Source organism: Juglans regia, chromosome 14, assembly GCF_001411555.2.
Source record: "Juglans regia cultivar Chandler chromosome 14, Walnut 2.0, whole genome shotgun sequence".
Classification (NCBI taxonomy): Eukaryota; Viridiplantae; Streptophyta; class Magnoliopsida; order Fagales; family Juglandaceae; genus Juglans; species Juglans regia.
The window spans coordinates 3,301,592-3,327,575 of NC_049914.1; the positions used below are offsets into that span (position 1 = coordinate 3,301,592).

The following is a 25,984-nucleotide window of genomic DNA, read 5'->3' on the forward strand; positions in this document are numbered from 1 at the left end:
TTTTTTTTATTTGTAGGAAAAGGATATAATCTTAATTTTATTGATAGTCCTAATTTTTTACGAAGGAAAACCGTAATATATTATAATATATAATATAATATATTCCAATAATGTTCTTATATTTTAAAGGAGAAATTGGGCATAAACAACTGGATTTAAAATTACCATGCATGTTTTTATTAGATGTAATAGAAGAAAACTATCACAATCTTCCAAAGTGTGATGTTGGAGTATTATCTAGTTGGATCCGTGACAATGTCGGTGCATGCACTGCATGGAGATTGGAAAGACTTTCCACTTCCTACCCCCATTCTGAACAAGACTATCTAAGATAGTAAAGATACCGTTCATGATTCCTACACAATACATTTTATAATATCTTTCATAATATATGTTTAAAAATAAAAATATTTTTATAAAATAATATTATTTTTATAAACCATACTTTTATAATATAATTATGTAAAATATCGTAAAAAATTATGTGTGGTTATCATTTTCCTCTATGATGTGGGATGAAAACATTTGAGAAAAAGATTACATTCATCAGCCTTCTTTAAATAATAAATGTTTTTGAGAAATTCTATATATCAGTTACTATTCACTTTCACACTCTACACTTATAATTTTTTTGAATAAATATAGATAAAAATTACTATTAAGAACATTTATTTTGCACACATAATGTGATATCATGTAAACCACACATCTTCCCAAATGAGTGTTGAGAATAATCAATTAGAAACAGTCACGCAGTGAGTACAAAATATACACTGCTATAATGACTTCTCTATAGTATTACTCATATTTTTTTCCATAAGATGTAAAAGTGTTTTTATAAGGGGTGTGATAGTGAACAATTACTTATGAGAATAATTTTTTTATATTTTCAATCCCACTTCATGTATTTATCTCCTCCTTGAAGTTCTCAAACTTGGACAAAAATAAGGGAATAACTTGGTCCAATGTTCACCATCAATACAGATCGCCACTTAAAAAGAACAGCCTTTTATATGTACTGACAGGATTACGACAAACAGGTAGTGCGAATAAGTACACCTTTCAGGCTTAACCAATAACATGGTATACTTCATCTTATAAAAAAAAAATAACATAGTATACTTTACGAGGAAGAGAAAAGAGGGAGCCATTTTTTTTTGGCGACAAGAACTTCTCACCGAAAGAAAGAATGTTTACGTGCTCGAACAACACCTTTGACTCCGAAGAATTTCAGCATTGATATATGTATGGAGTAGGTGGGGCTTTCTCTCACACAAAATGCGATCGATGTTCTTCAAGTTGAATTGAGAAGCCTAATGTACCAGCGAGTCAGTTCCGACCGTCGAACAATGTAACTCCTCGAGGCCAGTCTGTAGCAAGGACTTCAGTTTCAGTTGGAAATTGCTATGAGCTGAAATTGATGTCACTTGTCCAGATCCAAATATTCATCATACATTCTACTGCTAGCACACCCCATTAAAGCTCTTGCATTGAGTTCTCTACCAAATCTCCAAACGTAATTCAACCCAACAAGAAGCTCGATGATTGTTGCTTCCGTCTTCTCTTGATTTGCGAAGTAAAGAGTTTGTACCAGAAGAACGTTCGTCCTGGAGATCAAGCTCTGCTGTTCAAAACTCCTCTCGGACTGCCATCTTATCATGTTATGAGCAAGTGGTGCCAACCATTCCAATATCCCTGTCATTGCCTCGCTCCACTCTTCTGCCAGAACTGTATCATAAACAGATGAAGCCAAGTTCTTGGTGTAGGGTTTCAGCTTTGCCCTAAGGGTAGTTCTCACACTCGTGGGTAACATATTGTATAAATCATCTCTTGCATCAAGACCAATCAAGTGAGGAGATGCTGCTAGTTTCTCGATTACGATAATGACATTTGCATAGTGCAGTGCTAAAGCAGCAGCACCAAGTGTTTCGGGTGGAGCATCCAACAACTTGCGCCTGGATTCGAAGATTGACATATTAGAATGATCAGCCTTTCCAGGAGCAAGAAGGTCTGCATTAAAATCATTGGCTCCATTGAGATTCCTGGAACGAACGGCCATCGGACTTGAGTAACAATCGACGTGAGAATTATTTCCAGCCATCATGCATCCTTTAAAAGGTCCAACATGAGTTAGCCGGTCAGGCTTTTTTTTCCCATGAATCCCAGGTGACCGGCCATGGCCTTGCCACCACTTACGCTTTATTTCATCTGATACAGAAATTGGACCTGATTTTGGCATTCCCCTTGCAAGAGGGCCTGAAAAGAAGTTGACCTTTTTATTCTTTGCTGAAATAGAACCCGACTTCATGGTTGGTCCACCGATAGGACCCGAATAGAAATTGTTACGTTTACTTTTTCTAAAGATTGGTCCTGATTTAGCAATAAAACCCCCAAGGGGACCTGAAGCAAATTTACCAAGACCATTATCGGATGGATAAACCGAAGATTGCAACAGAGCAGAAACTGACTGGTTGTGAGGGATATAATCAGAGCTCACATCTCTTGAATCCCTGATATCAGCATCAACCATCTGTTGAATTCCAAAGACATGTTTCATCCTACTGAATATTGCCAACAGAGATCCTGCCAAAAGACGAACTGTATAATCATAACTCCTGATCCACAGAGAGATCTGTTGTAAATTCTTCACCTCCTGCCGCTTAAATGCAACCTTTTTCTGATATTCAAGCAAATTTACACCACCTGAGTCATCATTACCCTTTATTCTCCTTAGAGTCTGTTCTAGATCAGCAAGTATTTCCATCTCCTGATACAAGTTTGCGTTGGCGGCAATGAATCTTTCCATCTTCTTGACTTTCTTTTCCATCTTCCTCCATGAAAATCCCCACCCGTATGGGTCAGTACCAATTTTGATCAACTCGCCAAATGCATTCTCAAAACTCTTCAAACTAGGATCACTGCACTTCTTGCCAAGCCTGGCTACAGATTTTGCCGCATGTACCATATTCTCAAACATCTCTGCACATATCAAATCACCAATGAAATCCTCATCATCTGAGACAAGCTTCTTTATGCCCACTGAGTTTGTGATCTCTTCTCTCAACCTAGCAACTTGGGAGTCACTTAAAGACTGCCATAGATGAATCAGCTTAGACATCAAGCTTGCAACTTCGAATGCTAACACTCCAATCACCACTTTCCCAGGACGGGCCTCATGCTTTCGTGGAGTCTTCCACAGACTGCGAAACCACGACTCTGCAACCATCTCTTACCCCAGAAAATCCAAGGAACAATATCTCTAAGCGAGATTCACCATCATATTGTTTTATTCTGCAGTAAATATAAAAATAAACACGATTAAACAGTCAGGACAAACAACAGAGAAAATCCAACTTCTTGCAACAAACAGTCAGAAAATCAGAGACTCTTCAAAATTGTCCTAATTTTTTTGACAAACCCTCCTTTGTTCTCGTATTCAACTGTATCACTGAAACAAATCGAAATTTACTATATTTTTTTAGTTAGGAAGCTAATCGAACAACAAGAAGCATGAAATCAAAACCTCTCTCTTTTTTTAACTCCTTATTTTCCACAATTTTCTCAGCCACCAAATCAACCAAAAAGAACAATCTCACAAGATTACACGATTTAGGGATTAGTCGGGACGCTCTCCCGAAAACCCGGTGCCAATCAAAAACAGCTTACGCGATTTAGAGGCAACTAGTTCTTCTTCATCTTCTTCTTCTTTTCTTTTCTTTTTTTTTTTTTGGGCAAGTAGCGACTGCCACGAGTTCTCCAGAAAATATGCACAAACAAGAAAACGACAATGACGTGAACCTAACATTCATACCCCAAATCCCACGATCTCAGCCGCCATATCGTCCAGATTCCAAAACCAAATTCATCAGAGAAGAAAAAAAGAGAAGGAAATACCAAAACCATTTCCTCTGCACCAAAAGTACGCGCTTTCACTTCAAACATTACGCTTGATAATGAAAAAATGGCAGACCCGATATCTAAACCATGTGTATCACACAGATTTACACAAACACCATGAAGCAACTAAAGAAAAATGATATATTCTAAGGAAAACAAAAACGGAAATAGAGAAAAACTTAACCGATCACGGGTTCAAAAGTCCAAAGCGAAGCTGGGAAGCTGAAACAGAGAGGAGGGGAAGGAGCTAGGAAGGTGCACTGGAACTAGAGCCACATGGAGAAAAGAGAGAATTGTAGACAGGAAGAGCGAAAACGAGTGAAATTAAAGACATACTAGTGATGTTTTTAGTGCTCATTTTGCATTTTAGACCCTCCTACGTTTCTCTCTGTGTGTTTGTCCCATAATTCTCGTGTGTTACATAAAAAAATCTCATATTTTTTCAAAATTATCGGCATCATAAGGTTAGCAAAGAAATATTTACTATCACCAGAATATTACATTCAGTCGTAGAATATATAAATATTATATAGTCATTTTGAAAAATAGTTAATTTATTATTAAAAAATTAATTTTCTTCTTATATAATCTTGTATTTATTCACTTTTTTAAAATGATATACGACACTTAAATACTCACAAATATAACTATTATTTTATACTAAAAATTCTACCTATACAAGCATGTTTGTATTAAAAACCCCTATACAAAATCTTAAAAACAAAAACCTTGACAACATTTGTATACATTTGAGTAGATCTTATGATTATTAAAAAAAAAAAGTAGATCTTATAAGTTTTATAAACATACAAATACATATTTATTTTTTCAAATATATTAAATTATTAAAAAAAAAAGTAGATCTTATAAGTTTTATAAACATACAAATACATATTTATTTTTTCAAATATATTTTTAATAGATCCCACCATTATCCCAAATATAAATGCAAATGCAAAATAAATCTAAAAAATTTTTCTCAAAAGTTTTGACATACATACATGCTAGTACGTTTTCTGCAAGTATTTTCTGAACTGCATCCATCAGTGAAAATTAAGGTTTCGTTTAGAACCACAATTTCTCTTAACTTATCTCAATTCATCATTATAATTTTTTTAAATTCTAACATAAAAGATAATAAATAATGTAACTTTTTTAAATTCTAAAATAATAATAATAATAATAAATAATATTTTATTATCTCAATTCAACTTAACTCAACTCACTTCAACATCTAAATGCAACTTAAGAGACAAAACAAGAAATTCCTATAATTAGCAGTGACACGTACAAATAGTAATAAGTTTAGGGGCTGAAGTGCAGAACGTGAAAAGTGGGGAGGTCTGTCACAATCATTAATGGCAATCACGCGGAAATGTGTCGTTTTACAGATTTGACCCCTCTGCTAATCGGCCGGGGAAATGTACGGACGGTGCATCAAGTCGGTCCGACATTAACTGTTTTTTTTCCCTAATTTTTTATAAGGAAAAAAAAGAACAAATTGTTCACGGAATGCGTAAAACTCTGAGGCCGGGTTTGATGCTCAGCTGAGATACAAATTATTTTATATTCAAATGATAGAATATAAAATTTGATCTCATCTAATATAAAATTTGATCTAATCTCTAATTTTTTAATTAATTCTACAGTAATACCATTACAGTTGATATGTTATAAAGTTTTATCTGCCTCTATAGTACTGTTGCAGTTGATCTGTTATAAAGTTTTATCTTTCTCTATAGTATCGTTACAGTTGATCTGTTATAAAATTTTATCTTTCTCTATAATATCATTATAGTAACACTAACTACCACATTTTTAATATATATAATTATCTATTAAAATTTTTTATTTTATTGTAATATATAATTAGAAAAATGTATTTCAAATTTTATAAAATATATAATAATAAATAGGTTATAATTAGAATAATTTTATTTAACAAAAAAATACGTTCATATTTAAAAATATTGAAATAATCACGACCAACTAAAAAATATATATTTTGAAAAAGTCAAAATATGTATGAGTTTTTAAATTAATAATAAATATTACTTATTTTTAATATATTTATAATATTTTAAGTTCAATAATTAAAAATATCTTTTAATAATTGGTAAGATCCATCACTTTATCAAATTTTTAAAAAGTTAAAAATTAAAATATTTTATCTCATCTCATTATCTAAACATATTTTTTTATAAAATATCTTATTTCATCTCATTATCTAAACACATATTTTTTAATAAATGAGGAAGAATTGAACACGGAATGATTTCCTTCAAACATCCAGAAAGCGAAAACTCTGGTATTTCCCCATTTTGACAAATATCTAACGGATTAAAAATTTTTAAAAAGTGGAAAAAGAAATAAAATGTTATAAATTTTTGTGAAAGCTGTGAATCCAAACTTAAAAATATATTTGGATATTGAGTTTATAAGAAATATTTTAAGAAAATATTTATTATTTAGATTAAAGTTGAAAAACAAAACAAAAAAAAAAAATTGTAATTGAGGTGGCAACGCGGGGTGGTATGGTACCCCATTAAGTTTTTGTTTTTTTTCCTCCTTTTATTTTAAGTTATAGAATTTTATTTTTAATTGAAGAAGTAAAAACATGTTGAGATGTTGGGGAAAAAAAAAAGGGTTGAAATTGGAGTGGAAAACACTCAAGTGCTTGGTTGCCAAACATGCATCTGGGTTAGGCTTAATGATTTCTTAACGACTGTTTGATTGTGATCTCTTTGACTAATGGCTTTGCGTGATATGAATGAGAACTTGCACAGCATGGCATGCTTTAGGTTGCGTTTAGATGTTGAAATGAGTTGAATTAAATTGAGTTGAGATGATAAAATATTATTAGAATATTATTTTTTAATATTATTATTTTAAAATTTAAAAAAAATAAATTATTTATTATATTTTATATTAAAATTTTAAAAAGTTATAATGATGAGTTGAGAGATGTTTAGTAACCAAACGAAGCCTTAGCCTTTATGACTCGAGACATTATCCTATGAATTGTTTCTCACTGTCTGTCTGTCTGTCTGTCTGTCTAGCGAGCACCAACGTGTACAGTGCTTATCAAGATCGATGTTCAGGCCTCAGGGTCTGACGTTGATCTATATGATTTCTTACCGAATATTCCTGTCTAACAATGTGTCATGCACTCCCAATGAGATGATTGGTGTTTTTTTTTTTTTTTTAATCTCCTACAAGCATGCGACAACTTATTGTTTAAAAAAAAAACAATCTAGTTTCCGTAATTAGCTTATGGAATTTGGAAAGAAAAATAATTTGTATAAATTTTAAATAGACAAATTCTATGTAAACTCTTGTAAAAAGTGGATTTTATTTTTAAAAAGTGTAAAAAAAATTATTATTTATTAATAAAACTTATTTTTTTACAAAAAATTTATATGTGACTTTTTTATTTAAAATTTGTATCTAATATTACTCATTTAGAAAAGTATGGTAGGCAGTAAAAGGGCGCCATGGTCCCAAACAATTTTAAGATTCCAAAGAGGCAATCTATTCTAGAAAAAAGTTATCTCACTACTTTACCTAATTATAATTATACAAAAAATTAGAAAAGTAATACAAATATAAAGTAATTTTAAAAATAAATTCATAAACTAATGTGATTTTGTGTAATTCATTAGATTTATTTTACGATAAAAGTAATTTTACAATCTAACGTATCACATCAAACCACGTTATTTTGTGAGTTTACTTTTATATAATTATTTTGTAATCAAAGTAAAAAATAGAAATATGAAACTAAGATAGAATTTGATGAGGTACATAAAAGGAATAAAATGCGTACGTCCCCAATACGCACCATAATTGATGATAACAAATAAGAGGCTTGTTAATTTATGTATAGTCCAAGAAGTAAGCTAAAACCTTCTTGGACACTCGTTCATCTATTTGCATAAGAAGCTTAATTTACTACTGATCAGAGTCTAACTTAAGGATCATCCAAGCCTTTGATCTTTCGCCTAGCAATATTCCCCAATAAGACCACTTTATTCTTCTTTATAGGCTAGCTCACCGAGGAAAATACTAGGTATTTGGCATCGAAAGTTGAACCAACGTATGGAAACATCCTCAAGCTTGGGAATGAATCTGGAAAGAAGTGCCAAATCATATGGAACATGCAAGAACAAATTAATACTACTGTGTTATGAAATGCGGCCTTAATTAAGCATTTTGAGAAACATCATGTGTTCATCATTCTTGTATTAGATCTGATACACTACACCTAGCTAATGTAGTTTTTACACGTTAGCAAACAATCGGTATGTTTTGGCATCAATAACTATTTGTCGAACAGATGCTACTGCACCTACAACGGACAACACTGAGGATACTACTGCTATCAATGTGTTCAACCAGAAAACAAGACTGCGCTTTGAGGGCTTGAAAGTCACGTTGTAGACAACCATTGGGAAAATAAAATCAAGAGGAATGCATCCAAATGACCCAAAAAGTGCCATGATATCTCCGAAGAAAGGTAGCATAGCTGCCAAAAGTGTAGCTATAATCACTGATGAGGACCTGGAAATCAATCTTGGCACAACATTACGAATGGAATATTGATCCATTTTGGGGTCTGCAAATAACTTTTCAAACACTTCATTTGTTGGTTGCAAGTAAACCTGCAAATTCAACCAATTCAATGTATCAATGAAATTTATTAATGCTTCCAAAAGATAAGAGTACTGAAGGAGTACTAATGTCGACGTCAAGCAGGGTTTCAATGCTAACTAGTTGAGTTGGCCTTACCACTGCGACAGCCGATATTTGCGAAAGGGTGAAAACATTGATCATCAAGAGAAACCAAGTTGGCAGCAAAGGCTTTTCGTTGCCCATAAAATTGGAAAGAACTGTCCCCATGGCCTGATTGCCGAATGCCCAATACCCGGAGATTGCAACGCTGAGAAAAGTCGTGGCTATAACAGCATAACAGATGCATAAACCTTTGAACATCTTGCCCTTTACTGGAGGAGCTATGGTTGCCTGCATTTTTATGGAAGAATCTAATTAAGTCAGTTTAGTTGATCTCTCGCTAACATATAATGAATAGCATTAATTAAGTGCTACTGATGTTTAGGATCTAAACGTTGTTTAGCAAACCAGAGCTCCAATTTAACCAAAACATGGAACTGTACATATAGTTTGTCGTTGAAAAAGAGTACGTACGTACCTGTATTTCAGGAATAATTCCACAGGCATAAGTAGTAGAAATGATTGCCACTGCATTAGCAGCACCAAAAACTCGATTTACTCCCGTGTCGTGTACAGAATAGTCCCTAATAGGAGCGTTCTCGGAATGCCCTGTTAGAGAAGTGTGTACGTACGTGTATTACGTGAGCAATACATGATATATAAAATGTTTACATGCAGGAAATTGTGTGTTGAGGTAAGTACCGATGTGTATTGCACCGGCTGTAACACAAGCGCTGTAGGTAAGACAAAGCACAAGAGAGATAAGATTGATATGCCTCAGGGAGTGGAATGATGGTATCTGGGCCAACAACAGCAGTAGCCCTCCAGATATGGCAATGAATTGGTATAGCTTCATTGTCCCGTTTGGATTTGAGAGCAAGTAAATGAACTGCGCGCCAACAAATAAACAAATTTGTAAACCAGAGAAACAAATCAAAATAAATTCCGTATTTATTCATTTAAGTGGATGACTTATAAATTATAAAACGTGCCCCGGAACCCACTCCGAGTCCGAGGCGATTTCTTTCTGCTTTTCTATTTCCTAGTTTTATATATACTGTTGGGGTCAGAGCAATGTCCGCTATTATTTTCAAAAGCAAGTCCGAAAAAGTACGATAAAGGTGATTACATTCAAAATTGGCCTGCAATGAATAGTAGAAAGTGGCAAAATGTCTCAAAGTTGATTGAGTTCTGCCAGACCATCAGAAAAAGATGGTTGGTTTTATCACTGTACGTACAAGTCAAAGCAAAACGAGGAGCAATGTTAAGGGCAAGTCTAGACGCCGGCCCCATGGAAACAGAGTCGTTCCTTCCATGCTTTAGGCCATTTGAAATACTTAATGGAGATGTTGATTAATAAATATAATTGGGTCCAATGGAGACTATGAAAGGACTTTAATTAATAGGTAAATATTGATGGTACTGACCTTAAGGCTCTGCCCTCCAAGAAGACTTCCAGCCACAACTGCGCCATAGCATATTCCAAATTGAAGTGGCCCAATAACATATTTGCCCCAGCGAGGTCCTGCCAACGCATATATATTATATAGCTTTGATATGTTAGCATAAGTTAAATATATAAGATTGTTTGACTTAAATGTCCCGTTGGGATTAAGAAATGATTTCAACTCATCTCATCTCATTATTATAATTTTTTCAAATTTTCACATAAAATATAATAAATAATTCAAATTATAAAATAATAATATTAAAAAATAATATTCTAACAATATTCTATTCAAATCATCTAAAATCATCTCATTTAGTCTCATGATCTCAACTTACTATGTAAATGGCACCTTAAAATGTCGTGAATAAAATTATTTTAAAGCAAAACTACATATGGATTTTCATTGTTTGGATGAAACACTGAAAATAAAAAAAAGGAAATGCATTCGCAGATACGATGATTGGTACAAAAAATACTATCATCGAAACCGACCAAAACTTGAAAGAAAACCATAAGGAACAGCACCAGAACAGAAAGAAAAAGAAAAATACCCACAGTTTGTCAGATAGCAAAGGATATGATGATTAGTTTCATGTTATTTGTAAGCCATCCGGGAAAAAAATGCCATAAGTATTGTTTAATTTGCACATGATGTTTTTTTTTTCTAATTAAACAGGTTTCATGAGTAATATAGAAGGAAATGGCACGAGAAGCAGAGTACATGATGAGTTGATGACCCACCTAAAATATCTCTGGCCATGTCCCGAAACCGGAGGTGGCGTTGACCAAGCTGTGCATGGTGCTCCAAAACCAGAGATAGAAGATTATAGGAATAAAAAGTGACCAAACCAGCAAGAACCAGGCAAAGAATTCCACCCGCCCAGCCTAGCAAAGTCAGCGCATAGGGAAGACTCAGAAGCACCGGCGCCACGATCGATGTGGTCAAATGGTACCCACAGTGCAGCCATGACCCTGAAAATACCTCGAATCATTCACAAATAACCACAATATACAGCATGAAAGTAGAAAGAACTGGATAGCAACATGAAAAACAAGTACTTCTTAGTTAATAATTACTGATTCACCTCTGGATTTGAGGACGAATAAAGCTCCAGCATCGAGCTCTTTTGAAGGATCAAGAAGGTTATTTTGCTTCCCAACTGTGGATACAGTACTTTTGCAGCTGGAGTTTGGAACCAGATCATCAGCTGCCATTGCGCTAGCTCCTGTTTTCTCTAAGAGATCCGTGGTGATGAATATACCGTCTGTGCAATAGAATCCAGTTTAGGGATGAGTGGATGACAGTATTTAGAAAGAAACAAAAAACAATCCAGCGTGATCCAGTCAACGGGGTCACTATAGACTGCTAAATATTCAAATATCGCTATAGAATTAAATAGTGAACAGTCAGTTATAGTTGAACAAACCATCTGTATGTCACCCTCTTCTAGAGAAAGCCAGCGTGAATGAATATATATATTTATATCGTTAAAGTATATATATAATTGTTAGATGGAGGGGCGCCCACGTGGGACTGACCCCCTTTTGCAGTGTAAAGTCATGCGTTATTTGCTTGTAACGCATGGCTTAAAAACCTTTTAATAACATAATTGAAGCCAGCCGTGTATATATAGTCTTCTTCAAATTTGTGGCCAGCCGTGTATATATAGTCTTCTTCAAATCTGTTTTGGCTCCATCTGATACATAAAAGAAAATTTTCTCTCTTTTTATTCTCTCTTGATAAAATATTTAGGCTGTAGATTTGTTAAGTGTTACTATAGTTTTATACTACGTAATACACTTTCGCCATTAAGAAAAAATGCTTGAGATTTATCAATCTGAAAAAATTTATAGAGCAATTTTATAAGTTGAAGTTGAAATACTTTTCCGCTGTGCATTCTAACAATAATCCATTATAAGGATAATAAATGATGATTTTTTTGTTGTCTCCGATTTTTATTTTCATGATATTTGTCTCAAAAGCCTGAATCTCTATGGGATTGAATTCATAATTTTATATCAACTAGTGCTTGATCTTTTGTATATAATTGATAATTTAATAAAGCATAAAAAAGTAGTAATCTTAAACCTATTAGTGAGAAAGTATTAAAATCCGGTTGAAATGATTAAATTAAATCATGTCTCATTTGGTTATACATATAAGATGAAATGAGATAAAAGTTAAAAATTAAATAAAATATTATTAAAATATAATTTTTACTTTAGAATTTGAAAAAATTAAATTGTTTATTATATTTTATGTGAGAGTTTAAAAAAATTATAATGATTATATGAGATGGGATAGTTTTATATGTATAACCAAACCAACCTTTATTTTTTTAAGATTAACAGGTTGTGAAATATTATTTTATATTTGAATAATATTATATACAATTTTGAAGTGTGCAACTCTAGCATACTATTTTTTTTAAAAAGCAAGACTTACGTTTAGGGTTGTAACCGCCTAATCGGTTTAGTTTTGGAGAAATTTTGAAACCGAACTGATATATACCGATTTTGAAAATTTAAGAATCGATATGAATCGATTCATTACCAAAATCTAAACTTTCAATTTTTTCGATTTTGGTCCGATCCGATCCGATTTTTCGGTTTACTATTTATACGTATGACACTATATATGTTTAATATTGTAACTTTTTTAATACTAAAATTAATAGTGAGAATTTATTATTTATTATTAATAATTACTAATTCTTTAATGTTCAATTATGTATAATATAAGTAGTATCTAATTTATTAGTAAGATTAATAAATTTAAATAATAAAATTGAAATAATATAATTAGAGTCTAATTATACCGCACCGAATTGATTACAAGCCGCTAAACCCATCGTTCCGATTTTCTTACACCCATACTACGTTCAAAAATAAGTTTTTCTATATCGTTCGTTGAACACTGTTTTGGACGCTTCGGTAAAAGTATTCCTTGTAAGGTTGACAGCCAAGTACATTGATTATTGATAGAGACAAACAATACTTTTTTTATTATTGATTAAAGTCCAAATCACATACACGAGCTTTTTATTAAAGACTTTCATCCAATTAACTGACGAATGATCAACGGAGTAGATGAAGGGTGATGGATACCATTTCCTGGATAATAATAAGCTTATTATTTTTTATTATTTTATAATATATTTAAAATTTTATTTTTTATTATTTTATTATAATTATTTTTTTAATATTCTTAATTATTACAAAAAATTATTTTTTAATATCATTAATCATTACAAAAAATTAAAAAATATATAATTTTATTAATAGTTACTTCTTTAATTATTAAGTAAAAGAAAATAATAATAAAATTTAATAAAATAAAGAGAATAATAAATGAGTGGTAAGAAATAGTTAATCTATCATTATCTGCTTTTTTTTTTATAGATAAAATAAGAATTAGAAATGATTAATACATAATTTGTTAATAAATTATTATTATTTTTTAATTTATTTACATCATATTTAATTTTGATAGATTTAGATTCAAAATTAATAATATTGTATTAAATATCTGTTCTACGGTTCTATCCCTGTCATAATAATATTCCAAGTGTCTCGCTTTTTGACCCACGTGGTTGGAAGTTGGAACAAGTCTGATATATGATATTTGAATAATGACGATTGACAGGGACGTAATTATTTTATAATTTAATGTTGTGATTATATGTTAAATTGAGTTGAGATAGAAATTATAAATTAAATTAAATATTATTAAAATATTATTTTTTAATAATATTATTTTAAAATTTAAAAAAATTAAATTATTTATTATATTAAAATTTTAAAAAATTATAATAATTAAATAAAATTAATTTAGAATCCAAACTTACCTTAAACTCTTCTTCGTCTAATTTGAATTTCTAAATTCACGTAATCGTCTTTGAATTCACTAAGAGTTGTACAAAAATAATGTGTTTGACTATTCGTATCATTGCCATGCACATTAAAGAATTAAAAGTTGGCATGGAAGTCAAAGCAACCCATCGCGTGCTTTTTATACACAAGTCTGGGTAATTTTGTTGGCCTATAAATTATGATTTATTTAGTATTATTTTGTCTTCCTATCATTACCAATATGATAATTCTCTCTTTTTATGTGGGTAATTAAAAGAGTAACATTACAGTTATAAATAAATTTTATAAAAATAAATTTATAAATTGACCTGACTTCATATCAAACGTTAGATCTACTTTATAATAAAAATAATTTTATAATTTAACGTACTACATCAAGTTACGTCAGTTTATAAATTTATTTTTATGAGATTTGTTTATGACCAAAGCATTTCTCTAATTAGAAATGAAGATTACCAACGAACTTCTTAATTTGTAGATTTTTATAGTTTTTGCCCTTTGATCGATGTTCCGCAGAGAAAATAAACATGTTGAACCGTTCAATGATGGTGGAAATGTTGAACCTTCATGCTTATATTATATATAAAAAAATGGTTTTGACCAAACGTTTTGATAATAAACATTAATTTTGACAGTCCAGAGAAATGCTAGTTTGAGATTTGAATCTGATTTCTAGAACCTGTTTACTCTATCCAAGGTATGAGTAGAGAGAATTTCAAAAGCACTTCAGTGTGACAGTGTCTAAAATACATGATGGCTGGAATATTATGATTCATTATATGATATTTAATTAAGATTTGGTTTTAATATTATCTTAATTAGAAATTCAAATACATTTATTGAATTTAAATTGTGCGTTCCTTGTGCCTTGATATAAGATGATTAAGATCCAACTAAAATCTTCTCATCTATATGCATTGTGGAAAAAAACAAAAACGTTACGTGCAGTCATTTTTGTGCAGTCTTTGTGTACTTTATTAATAGAAAAATATTTGCATTTGCCCCACACCGGCACACACTCAACCTATTGAGTGTAAAAAAAAAAAAAAAAAAGTGATGTGAAGTGTGTGCCGGTGTGGGGCAGATGCATAGCATTTCCCTTTATTAATATAGTTGGCTGCATCACTTTTTCTTTACTATAAAATAACTGTTTTTGATCAATCATATCAATAGAATACACAAAAAATATGCAAGAATAGCTGTATAAACCAGAACTCAGAAAAGCGAATTTATAAATTAACATTATTTGATGTAAGATGTCAAATTATAAAACTCATTTGATTCTAAAGTAAATATTACATGTCACGGCAAATTCCTTCAATTTATATATGAATGAGTATTGCAACGTATAGTCATAGAGTGCGCAAACGTCATGTAGTCGCTTTGAAAAAAAGTGGGATATACTATTAAAAAATTAATTTTTTTCATATGAGTTTCGTATTTATTTACTTTTTCAAAATGATTGAACAGTATTTACACACTCACAACTATAACTATCATTTCTCTATATGCATTTTTATAAAACTTCTGTATAATTCAAATATTCATCGATGTATTTCGATTTTATATGTACTTATAATACCGATATGGCCAAAACAATAAAGCAATACTTCGAAGAGGCGAGGAGTCAAAAGAGCAGTGCTTGCTTTTGCCGGTACCGATCCAATGCCATGCAAATACAAAAATTAAGACAAAATGATTGACGTGAAAATTTTAACTTATTGGCAGACTTATAGTCATAAAAGTCTACATGAAAGTTAAGTAAAAGGGCGCGCATGCATGCATGGGCCAGATATAAACATGTTTTGGGGGAAACAGAAATTAGATTAGAGCCCCAAATTCCAAGTGATTTTCTTTTCAAACAAACAATGCTTAAGGGAGAGTTCCACTCCATCAAAGCAGCCTAGCTCTTTGGTTCCAAAACCACTCAGGTCGGTTGATCAAGGCAGATCATAGACTAACCGATGGAAGACAACCAGACTGAAAAGCGAAAAAACACCATTCAATATATTATAATTAATGTGTTTTTTTTTTTTTTTTTTGAGTTGGTTGGGGAAGGTTACGAACAGACCTCCATTTTGACATGGTATTAAATGAGTGAATAAGTGAAAAGAGTAGTGATATATCTCTCTAGAGATGTAACTCGAAAATTCACCGAAAAGGCAAAATGGTGTTTTTTTATTTTTTATTTTTTTAATTTCATATATTTTTTTAATTATCATAAATATTTTTTAAAAAAATTAAAAATTTTACAATATCATTAAAATATATTTTCTTAATCATTAAAAAAGAACACAACATTCAAAACACATCGAATTCGGGACGTTCAGCAAAATGAAAAATATCCCATAATTTTTCAATCATTTCACGTCATGTCAAGAAAAATTAAAAAATTAATAGGTTGATAAATGAAAGTATTCCTCGAAGAACTACAGTTTATCCCATAGGCCATAGGGTGACTCTTCTATGTTATACAAAACAATGGGAACGGTTAGATTCTTTTGGGCAAGTGGCCACTGACCAGTTATAAGCCCGATTTCCTCAGTCCAGCCCAAATAACTTTAGTCTTTTTGGGCCTAATTAAACGCATGCCCAAATAAAAAATATCATAGTTTACCATATTACCCATAAACTCTTTCCTAAATATCTATACTGCTACTTCAACAAAGGTTTGCAGTAGCCGACCTTGAAGCCCTCTCTCTCTCTCTCTCTCACTCTCGTTGTTTGCGGCAATGGCGAAAGGTGAAGATGCAGTGAGGAGGAAGAAGAGCAAGGTGAACCGGAAGAGGCTTCAGAAGCAGGACTCTTCTGCTTCGGTCTCTGCTCGGGTCGCCGCCATTATTGCCTCCAAGAAGCGCCGCAAGTCTGGAAAACGCCGCATGTGCGAGGTATTTGTTTGGTTGCTTAGATGATGTATGGGAAGATGGTGGAATCTTTTTGGATGTTCGATTAATGCAACTGATTTGTTTTCCTCGCTTTGAATGGAGTTGCATGAATTGGGTTTTGGTGTGTATGTAATTTTTATTATAACGCTCTGTTCGGTTGTTGAGAGTACGTTAGAAAATACTGGAAACCGAATAGAAAGTACTTGAAGTTTTAGTTTTAGTTTATTAGTTTGTTTTCGCGGACCGGGAATGGTTACTTGAGGTTTTTTTATTTTTTTGATCGGCAAATAAATTTGTATCGATCAAAACAGTAGGCGAGAGCGGGACATATACAAGAGCAACGCCTAAGCATGTTAGCTTAGTGATACAAGGAATTCATGAAAGGTCGTGCCATGAAAATCAATTACAATCGACCAATGGAGAAAAGTACTGAAAAAAAAGTTCTAAGCTCATCCATTGACCGCCATGGGTCTTCAAAACTTCTCCCTCCAAATGCACCGCCATAGACATATTGCTTGAATTATTGAATTTGGTTTGATGTTTGAAATTTATTTTCTTTGGGACGATTTTCAGGTGTGGGTTTTGAGTTTCATAGCATGCATTGCCACATTGGTTCGGATACTTCGTTCGGTTGCTGAGGAAATACTGGAAAAGAATAAATTGAAAGAAAATCAATGAGGCTCTGGTGCTTTGCTTTTTTTGGGTTTCTTATGAATTTTAATAAATGAGTTTGAATTATTAATTCATTAATAAGATATAATCATGGACCTAAAAGACGTGAGATTATGAACAATTGATCAAATTCCAGTGCCACGATTATTTTCCTTTTTCTTTTAGAGATTGTGTTAATCGGGTTTTATGTGTGTAATTTAATCAAATCACGGGGGTAAAAATGCATCTTTAATGAGGCCTTTTTTGCATTTCAAACATTACTATCCGGAAATGTTGGGATTCGTTGGTATGCTATTGTATTTGCGGTGAAAATATTGTAAACTAAAAGAAATTGCATATTGATTTGATAGCTTTAATATTGTTTTCATGTTTGTTTGAAGTGAGGTTCAATGATTATCATGTGGTTATACCAGGATATGTCTGATCTTAGCCAAAAGGCCAATAAATGTATTTATTTCATGATGTACTGATGTGTATTTTGCTTGGCCTTCATTGTATTTGGAACCACATAAATGCTCAGATTGGTCTGTTGAGAAAAGCATTATGGACAGGAAATTAAGAGTTGATTTTTATGGTTTTCATTTAAAGGCTGAAGAAACAGACACAAAAATGTTTCAAATACAATAGTTCATACATTGTTGTGAATAGGGGTGTAACCGGTCCGGTCCGGTCCGGTTTTGGATAAAATCTAGGACCGAACCGGTATGTACCGGTTTTGTATTTTTCAAAACCGATTACGCACCGGTTACCCTCTTAAACCGGTACTTCCGGTTTTACCGGTTTCCGGTCCAGTTTTCCGATTTTTTTAAAATGTAAATTTCATAATTTGTCATTAAAAATTTGTTTATTAAAAAAAAAAATTGATTTAAAAAAAATTGATTTATATTTTTATTAATATATTGGACTATATAATGGTATTAATATTAGACTATTGGTATAGTTATAAGTTATATATTAGTATTAGTTATAAACTTTTATTGATTTAGTATTTAACATTTTATGTAATAATTTATAAATTATAATAAGAAATTATTTCATATATGAATATATATGTTATAGATAAAATTTCACATAAAAATTTATAATTATACATTATATATAAAACTTATATATATTAATATTTAATATATATATTAATATTTAATATATATAAAATATTTTGTATAAAACTTATATATAAAAATATTATTTTTTATTTTTTTTAATCAACCGGTCCGGTCCAAAAAATTTCGGAACCGGAACCGGCCGGTTTTTACGTTTTAAAAACCGGTTCCGGACCGGACCGGTTCAAAACCGGTAAAACCGGTCCGGTCCGGTTTTCCAGTTTTTCGGTTTGAGTTTACACCCCTAGTTGTGAATATTTGAAGACACCACAGTAAAGGATAGCATTTATCTTATTTTAAGTTGTTTGAAATGAGGGTTTGAAAAATGACGTATTGGATTTTGTTTTGTTTAACTGGTGTTTGATACATGTATTTGTTTTGTAGTGAACAGAAATCAACAAATTGCCAGAATTATTTATCGTACTTTTTCTGTAATGAATTTCACTGCTTCAGAATCAAATGATTTATGGGCATCTTCATCATGTCTTCATGCGACTTTCCACTTTCATAATGTCCATAGCATACTTGTACTCAAGTGTGAGTGATAATCCCGAAGGGTTGGCTCAAGTGGTAAAGGACTTGGGTTTGGGGGTATGCTCCCCCCAGGTCTAAGTTCAAATCTCCTAGGGTGCAAACAATCTCTAGGGGCCATCGGATTGGAGGATTTTTTCCTTGAATTACCCGAGGTGCATTTGTGGGAAACTTATTGCCGAGGGCCTATGCATCTCCGGGATTAGTTGGGATGTTGTTCCTGGACACCCAGTGCCAATAAAAAAAAAAAAATTATGCACGAATGAGATCTTTGCTACAGAAAATGACCCAATGTACCTGTTATTTTCTTTGATATGACATGCCTTATACCGATTTATGGAAATTTTTGTGATGATTTTCTCCATTTTCCTAGTAGATTATCATATATGACCCTATCATGGCACTACAGGGGATGTGTTTTAGCCTTCCTTCTCCTGATGATCCTTTCAACGACAAGCTTGGGAAAAAGGATTTTGAGGGAAAGGAACCCAAGAAGCGAGTACCTCGTCAAGAAGACGGGAGGGGTTTTGTTCATGGGAAGGGTGTTGCACTGAGGAAAGGAACCCAAACACCAAATACGGACTTCAAGGATAAGGTAAAAAGTTCAAAGATATCTAATAATGATCTTGTTGACCTAGAAGAAAAGGTTCAAGTGATTCAGAACGTAGGTGACCATTGTCAAAATGGATTGGTCCGTGAAAACTCAAATGGTCCATCGAAGTTTCTTATTATGTGCCTGAATTCAATCGAAAATGCATTGCGACATGATGGTACCTCCATTAGTAAAGAGGACCAGCCATTGTTTGTTAATTCATGGGGAATCGAGTTCTGGAAATGTTATTCAGCTGGGAAGGATATTTTGGAGACAAGTGGAGCTAGTTCTACAGTAGAGCAAATTGCTTGGATGATTTCCATTGCTGCTGATACCATTGCAAGAAAGGAGAAAGAAGGTCTATCATTTGCGAGCCCCTTTCTTTTATTCCTTGTACCATCCCAGGAGAAAGCAGCTAAGGTTTTGTAAATATATTATTTTTCCTACTACTTTCAATCTTAATTGTTTTTCTCCTCTTGATGTCCTAAAGATATATATATTTTTTTATTTGTGGTTTCTTCACTTATCTCAGTACCTTAATTTGCGGGTAATTGGGAATTCATGGTTTTGTGAAAAGTTGTTATGATGATTATAGTGCCTTACCTTTTCTCTTTCTTCCTTTGGTAAAATCTTTTTTTTTTTATAGGTAAAATAAAATTGTTTTGATAGAAAAGTAAGCATAGCCCAATTACACAAGTATACAAAGAAGTTCAAATATGAAACTAGAAAGGGATTTGGCTAGGTGTTATTCACTGCATCTGTGAAATGCTACTAAAGCAAAGTGACTCAATTTCCTTGCACAAAACTATGCCTCTTATATATAAGTGGCATTTGCAGTTTTTTTTTTTTTTTTAATAAGTAAAATTTGCAGAAAAATTTTAATGAGCTCAAAATTCTTTGAAAAGAACAATGACCTTATATCATGATCATGGATTAACAAATATCCTTCAAATGAGTTCTCATATATTTCTAGAAATGAGGAAAACAGTTCTCATGTATGTAGTCAGAGAAGCCAGTATTTAATTTTATCAAGTTCTGTTATCCCCCGTATGTAGTTGGAAAACAGTTCTCATAAATATCTTTCCAGTATGTAATTTATTGATAATTTTCTATCCTGATTTATTATGTGCAGGTTCGCTCAGTCTGCAAGCCTTTGAAGGCTCTTGGAATACACACTGTGAGTATACATCCTGGGGCATCCTTGGATCACCAGATTCAAGGGTAAGTGTTGCATCTACAATTTTGTTTTTATAACATACATTGGTGATGTAGCCAATGTATTTGATTAAAAGGTAGTCATTGCTTGCACACTGACAAGCTTACCTGCTTACCATGTCATTCAATAATTTATCGAATATTTTTTACCTTGCTTCCATGGCAAATGACCTGTATAATAATCAAGCCTAAACTGTTTCTGTATGTGTGCATACATACGTGCTGGCATTCACTTGTGCTTTTCTGCATGGATGTAATTGCTTATTTGCATATGCTTTCATCAAATTGGGCTCCATCTTTACATGTGCTATTTGCTCAAATAGTATCTCATTTAATGAACTCGGGTGTTAGTCTTTGTCTTGCTTCTCATTCAAAGTTTGTTTTGTTTTTGACAGTTTAAAGAGCTGTGAGCCTGAGTTCCTTGTATCTACACCTGAGAGGCTGCTGGAACTTGTTATGTTTAAGGCCATTGATATATCTGGTGTTTCCTTGCTGGTATTTTCTTCTATGTGAACACTATTTTAGCTCTCCATCATTTCTTACCTGTTTCTTATATTCCTCTGCTGTTGGCTCTTGTCCTTGTGACACAGCCCCCAGATGATGCTGGGTGGCATAAAAGTAATCGATGTTGCTAACTTCAGTTTCTTGGGGTTTAGGCATAGTCAAGTTGAGAAGGCTCTTTTCCTATCACATGCAATTTTTTAAAAAGATAAAATGGAAACTAGATATATAAAGATGTTTTGTGCTGATGATAAAATTATGGGCTTTAAGTTTCCTTGGTTGTGTTAGATAATTCTTTAGTTGCCATCCTGTAGGTCTTTTTAAAGATATGATTTTTTTTTCATTTGTCGACGGTTTATGTATGGAATTTGTGTTTTGGAAACATTAATCATGTCCTGACTACCTAGGCAAGCAGATACTTCTGCTAGCAAGTTGTATCACCATTAGATACCAGTACTGTTCGGATACTCTGTGATATCCGAAATTTATTTTCAATATTGGATCCACTTCTTTTTTTATACTTATCTACTATCTGAAACTGTTTTTTTTCATTTTTTATAGGCAATCAAGAAGTTTTGTTCATAATTTTTTAATATAAATTTTCATATTTTTATATAAATAGTGTTCTTGCCCCTCATCTAAGTGGGGGTTTCTCTAGTATACTTCCTGCATTCATGGGTTTCACTCCTCTGTGCTTTAATAAGATTGATTTATTTATCAAAAAAATGTTAAGATTTGAACTTTGTTTAGTATTGATGAGTAGGGAAAGATTCCTTTGTTTGGTGCTTGTGTGACTGAAGGTTATATAAGTTTCATTTAAAGAATACATTACAATTGAAGATACAATGATGTGGTTTCTAATGTAAGGGAATTTGTTTGTCTTCCCCATATGATCCTTGCATCTAGCCAGTTACATACCTTCTTTTCTCGCAATTCTTTGAAAACATACCCTTATCCTTGTTTCTGCTTCATACTTCGTCAGTGACCACACTATTCCTCTTTACTGCATCGGTGTTTTGTCTTTGAGTGATTCCTGTATGAAAATATAGTTGGTACTATGTCATTGATATAACGAAAGCCCTTGATTGTCATGGGTTTGCTACTTCAAGCTTCATTCATCTCTAATTTAATATTTTGATGCTTGTATAGGTTGCTGATGGACTTGAATCTCTTTCAAATGGTGGTAATCCTGATATGATGAAATCCATTAGGCAATCAATTTCAGGAACTCCCCTTACTGTGGTTTTCAATGATTGCTTCAATCATGCCTCTGTTCCATTGGTTCAAAATCTTCTGTCTAGATCAATCCATAGAATATCTCTTAACGATACGATTACCAGTCTAAGTTCATGCATTATCCAGTCAGTGAACGTGTGTGCCTCAGAAGATGAAAAACTATCAAAGGTATGTATGCCAATCAGTATGTTGAGAAACAAAATTGAACTCGAGTTTTTTTCTTACTTGCACAGCACAAACAACTGTATGAAAGCTGTCCTTTTTTTGAGGCACTTCCCTATTGTTTTGCTTATTTGGTATTATAGTGATAAATTTGTCTTTATTCTTTTAATATCTGTTTTACTGGAAGTTTCTATTAGATTTCTCTAATGTATAGGGAATTGCTATTTTGTACTTTTGAGCTTTTACCTGTCAGGGTACAGCCTAGTGGTCAAAAGAATGAACATGGGATGAGCTGTAAACGCAGACATCCTGGGTTTGATTCTGCACTTTGAGTTTCCCTGATTACCTGATATGTAGTTCTGATGGGTGGGTCCAAAGGGCGTTGGTGAGTTTCTATGTCATCAACAAAAAAAAAAAAAAAAACTTCCACTGGGTCAGAAAGAGAAACCATGTCACAAAACTTGCAATTTGTGATTGATTAAATTCCTTTTGGCTAGATATTTACCAGATGTCAGTATAGAATACACAGTTTCTTTGTATTGAAGTGACTGAAACAAGTAGCAGACATGTCTCTTATGAGAAGATGTGTCGCCTATCGTTTTATTCAATACTGAGATACCAGGCTGACTCATTTTTTTCTGTTTCACTGATTATAATGTCTCTGGATGTCGATAGGCCTTTACTCTTTGTTTTACACACCCCCAACTAGCTTTTCAAGTAATTAGCATTTGGTAAACATGTGAAGAAAGCATTGTGCTGATTTTAGTAGAGTTGTATAATTATCGAATTATTTGAAGCAAAAAACCACTTGGAAGATATTCTCTCTAATAAAGTTTGAGAGAAACCATTTAGAAAACATCATGAATTTATCTCTTGGGGAGCTAGCTTTTCTATATAATTTTGGTAACGCTGTCACAAGGGTAGAGTTTGTCCACGAATCTCTGTCCATATTTTATCAACGAAATTATCATAGTCTGCCTGGCAATAGTTCTTTGAAATAGCATTTTCTTACAGTCACTGATTTTTGCAGGGTATCCAAATTCTTGATCAAGCTTATGGAGATAAATTGTTGTCTCAGCCCTTGAAGGTGCTATACATATTGGTTAAAGATAGCAAGTTTAGTGAAATGGTCACTGCCCTAAAAAACAAGGGTTATTTTATATCAACGGGCTCATCATGCACCATATCAAACTTTAAAAACAGGTGAACAAGAATATTATATTCTGATGATTCTGTTGCTAATATAAATCAGAAGTTATTTTTTCTCCATCTAATGGGTTTGAAGCCACAATTTTTGTGTTGAACCCGATCAATCATCATCAAAATGTTTTGCTTGGTTGCATGCTGTAAACCTTAAACCTTATGGCTTTTAGGTAAAAGGCCGACGTTTTTCTTGGCAATTGTGGTGGCAAAAAGTACTTACTCCCCAAAAAAGAAGAAAAAATGGTCTACAATTGGAAGTGTCTGATCTCGGAATATGCTGTTAAGCCGGACATTGCGTTGTGATATGACTGGATGGTGGGCTAAAGGGTAGAAAGTCTGTGCTTTCAGGTTTTTTAAAGGTGAAGATAAGGGTTTGGGATTTACTGAGGCAAGGAATTAAGTTTTGAAAGGTTTTCTGTTTCAAGACTTGAGGAGGGTTAGTGGTAGCGAGAGGAGTAAGGGTGTGGAAGTGGGTTTTGTAAAGGGTAAAGAGATGAATGAGTCGCATGGGGAAAGAAGTTTTAGCTTTATGCCCCTGATGAGAACCTTGCATGCAATTGGAATAGTAAAATGCAATAGACTTTGGTTGTGAGTAAATAGAAACCTCAATACAAAGGATATGTACATTTAACTGATCTTATTTTTCTACTCTTGTTTTTTACAGCAAAATGAAAAATGAAGTTTCCATGATCAATATGGAGCAGATAAAAACCACCGATCTAGAGGAGTATTGTCTTGTAATAATACCCAATTTCGTACTTCCGATCGACAGTTATGTGCACGTTCTCACTAGAATGGCTCGCCACACCGTCAATGGTGCGTTGCATAGCTTTCTAACCGAAGAAAATGCAGCCATTGCTGAACCATTGACTGATATCCTTGAACAATGCGGACAGGCAGTGCCTGAAGCTTTAAGAGACTTGTGTCTGACATCTTCCACACGGGAACAATGAATTTGGGTGTGCTTTCATCATTATTTTGTCTAAATTCTTTCTACCTTTGCTGCTAGCATACTTTGTTGAAAATGAATCATTTGTATTTTGGTGTTGCCGGCCAGCTTTTGCAGCGGTCACTGAGAGGATATTAGAGTGTCATATTCTCATAACCGTTTTGTCGAGTTCAGATAGAGCTCAATTCTTGATAAATGACATTGAAATGAGGAATATCCATAATCCCAGCTACTAGGAAGAGCTATTTGCTGATTATCTATCTCTATTTTGTAATGAAGAGCTTTAATTTCTTCTTGCCAATTACATGATAAGTAAGAAAGTATTCTCTCTAAGGACAATCATTTAGCAGTATACCTTCTATTATGCTCAAAATCTCTTTTCTCTTGATCCCAATATCCCTCTAGCTCAGAACATTATAATACTTTTCTTGAACCCGACTGTATCAATGCAACTTATAATGCCCAAAACACCCGAAGTTAAAACATGCAATCTGAAATATTTAAATTTTTTGTGCCATTTATGGGACATCTGAACATCTCCAATCAGTAGCATTACCATCATTCTGAGATTAGGGAATTGAAGGGTGATATCAGAACTATATATTTCTGGTCTCTCATGGTTTCAAAGAGATCGGGTCTCCTATTATTCTAATGGGATATATACCTTAATACTTATCTCAGTCCAGATGAGGGAGACTTCCCAACCTTTGGGCAGCTTACTACCTACCCCCATCGTTGAGCTGTTAAAATCAAATATATATGTTTTCATGTTGAATCATTTCACTTAGTTTAGCCTTTTTTTCCATTTGTTTTTGTTAATAAGATAGACACGATCGTGTAAATTAACAATATAATTAATTATTGAAAAACAATGTTAAAATGAGTTTATTAAGGATGTCAAATCGTGAACCACAGACATTATAGGTTGTTGCCTCTTTCCTAGACTCAAACCATTGTCGGTGGCACTTCTGATTTCTAAAATGA

The 25,984-nt window shown here is 32.9% G+C and overlaps 3 protein-coding genes across 5 annotated transcripts; 1 reads left to right on the forward strand and 2 right to left on the reverse strand.

Annotated features, from left to right (window-relative positions):
* Nucleotides 1-881: 881 nt before the first annotated feature.
* Nucleotides 882-4,229, reverse strand: LOC109015515. 3 transcript variants are annotated; one of them, XM_018997992.2, is made up of 2 exons: nucleotides 4,082-4,229; nucleotides 882-3,291 (listed from the first exon to the last, which is right to left on the reverse strand). In XM_018997992.2, the coding sequence occupies exon 2, from the start codon at nucleotides 3,224-3,226 to the stop codon at nucleotides 1,424-1,426; it is 1,803 nt and encodes a 600-aa protein (XP_018853537.1). In that variant the 5' UTR covers nucleotides 3,227-3,291; nucleotides 4,082-4,229; the 3' UTR covers nucleotides 882-1,423. The 3 variants fall into 3 exon arrangements, with proteins under 3 accessions (XP_018853537.1, XP_018853542.1, XP_018853549.1); XM_018997997.2 differs by lacking the exon at nucleotides 4,082-4,229 and adding an exon at nucleotides 3,812-4,061 and having other exon boundaries at nucleotides 887-3,291; XM_018998004.2 differs by lacking the exon at nucleotides 4,082-4,229 and adding an exon at nucleotides 3,667-3,799 and having other exon boundaries at nucleotides 887-3,291.
* Nucleotides 4,230-7,995: 3,766 nt separating this feature from the next.
* LOC109015504 (GABA transporter 1-like) lies at nucleotides 7,996-11,415 on the reverse strand. Its single transcript, XM_018997983.2, has 7 exons — nucleotides 11,164-11,415; nucleotides 10,820-11,050; nucleotides 10,056-10,153; nucleotides 9,331-9,517; nucleotides 9,107-9,237; nucleotides 8,686-8,919; nucleotides 7,996-8,558 (listed from the first exon to the last, which is right to left on the reverse strand). The coding sequence occupies exons 1-7, from the start codon at nucleotides 11,291-11,293 to the stop codon at nucleotides 8,178-8,180; spliced, it is 1,392 nt and encodes a 463-aa protein (XP_018853528.1). The 5' UTR covers nucleotides 11,294-11,415; the 3' UTR covers nucleotides 7,996-8,177.
* A 5,187-nt stretch (nucleotides 11,416-16,602) lies between these two features.
* On the forward strand, nucleotides 16,603-25,254 carry LOC109015497 (pre-mRNA-processing ATP-dependent RNA helicase prp5). The gene is made up of 7 exons (XM_018997976.2): nucleotides 16,603-16,839; nucleotides 19,552-20,154; nucleotides 20,867-20,955; nucleotides 21,345-21,444; nucleotides 22,600-22,854; nucleotides 23,879-24,051; nucleotides 24,716-25,254. The coding sequence occupies exons 1-7, from the start codon at nucleotides 16,684-16,686 to the stop codon at nucleotides 25,002-25,004; spliced, it is 1,665 nt and encodes a 554-aa protein (XP_018853521.1). The 5' UTR covers nucleotides 16,603-16,683; the 3' UTR covers nucleotides 25,005-25,254.
* Nucleotides 25,255-25,984: the final 730 nt, after the last annotated feature.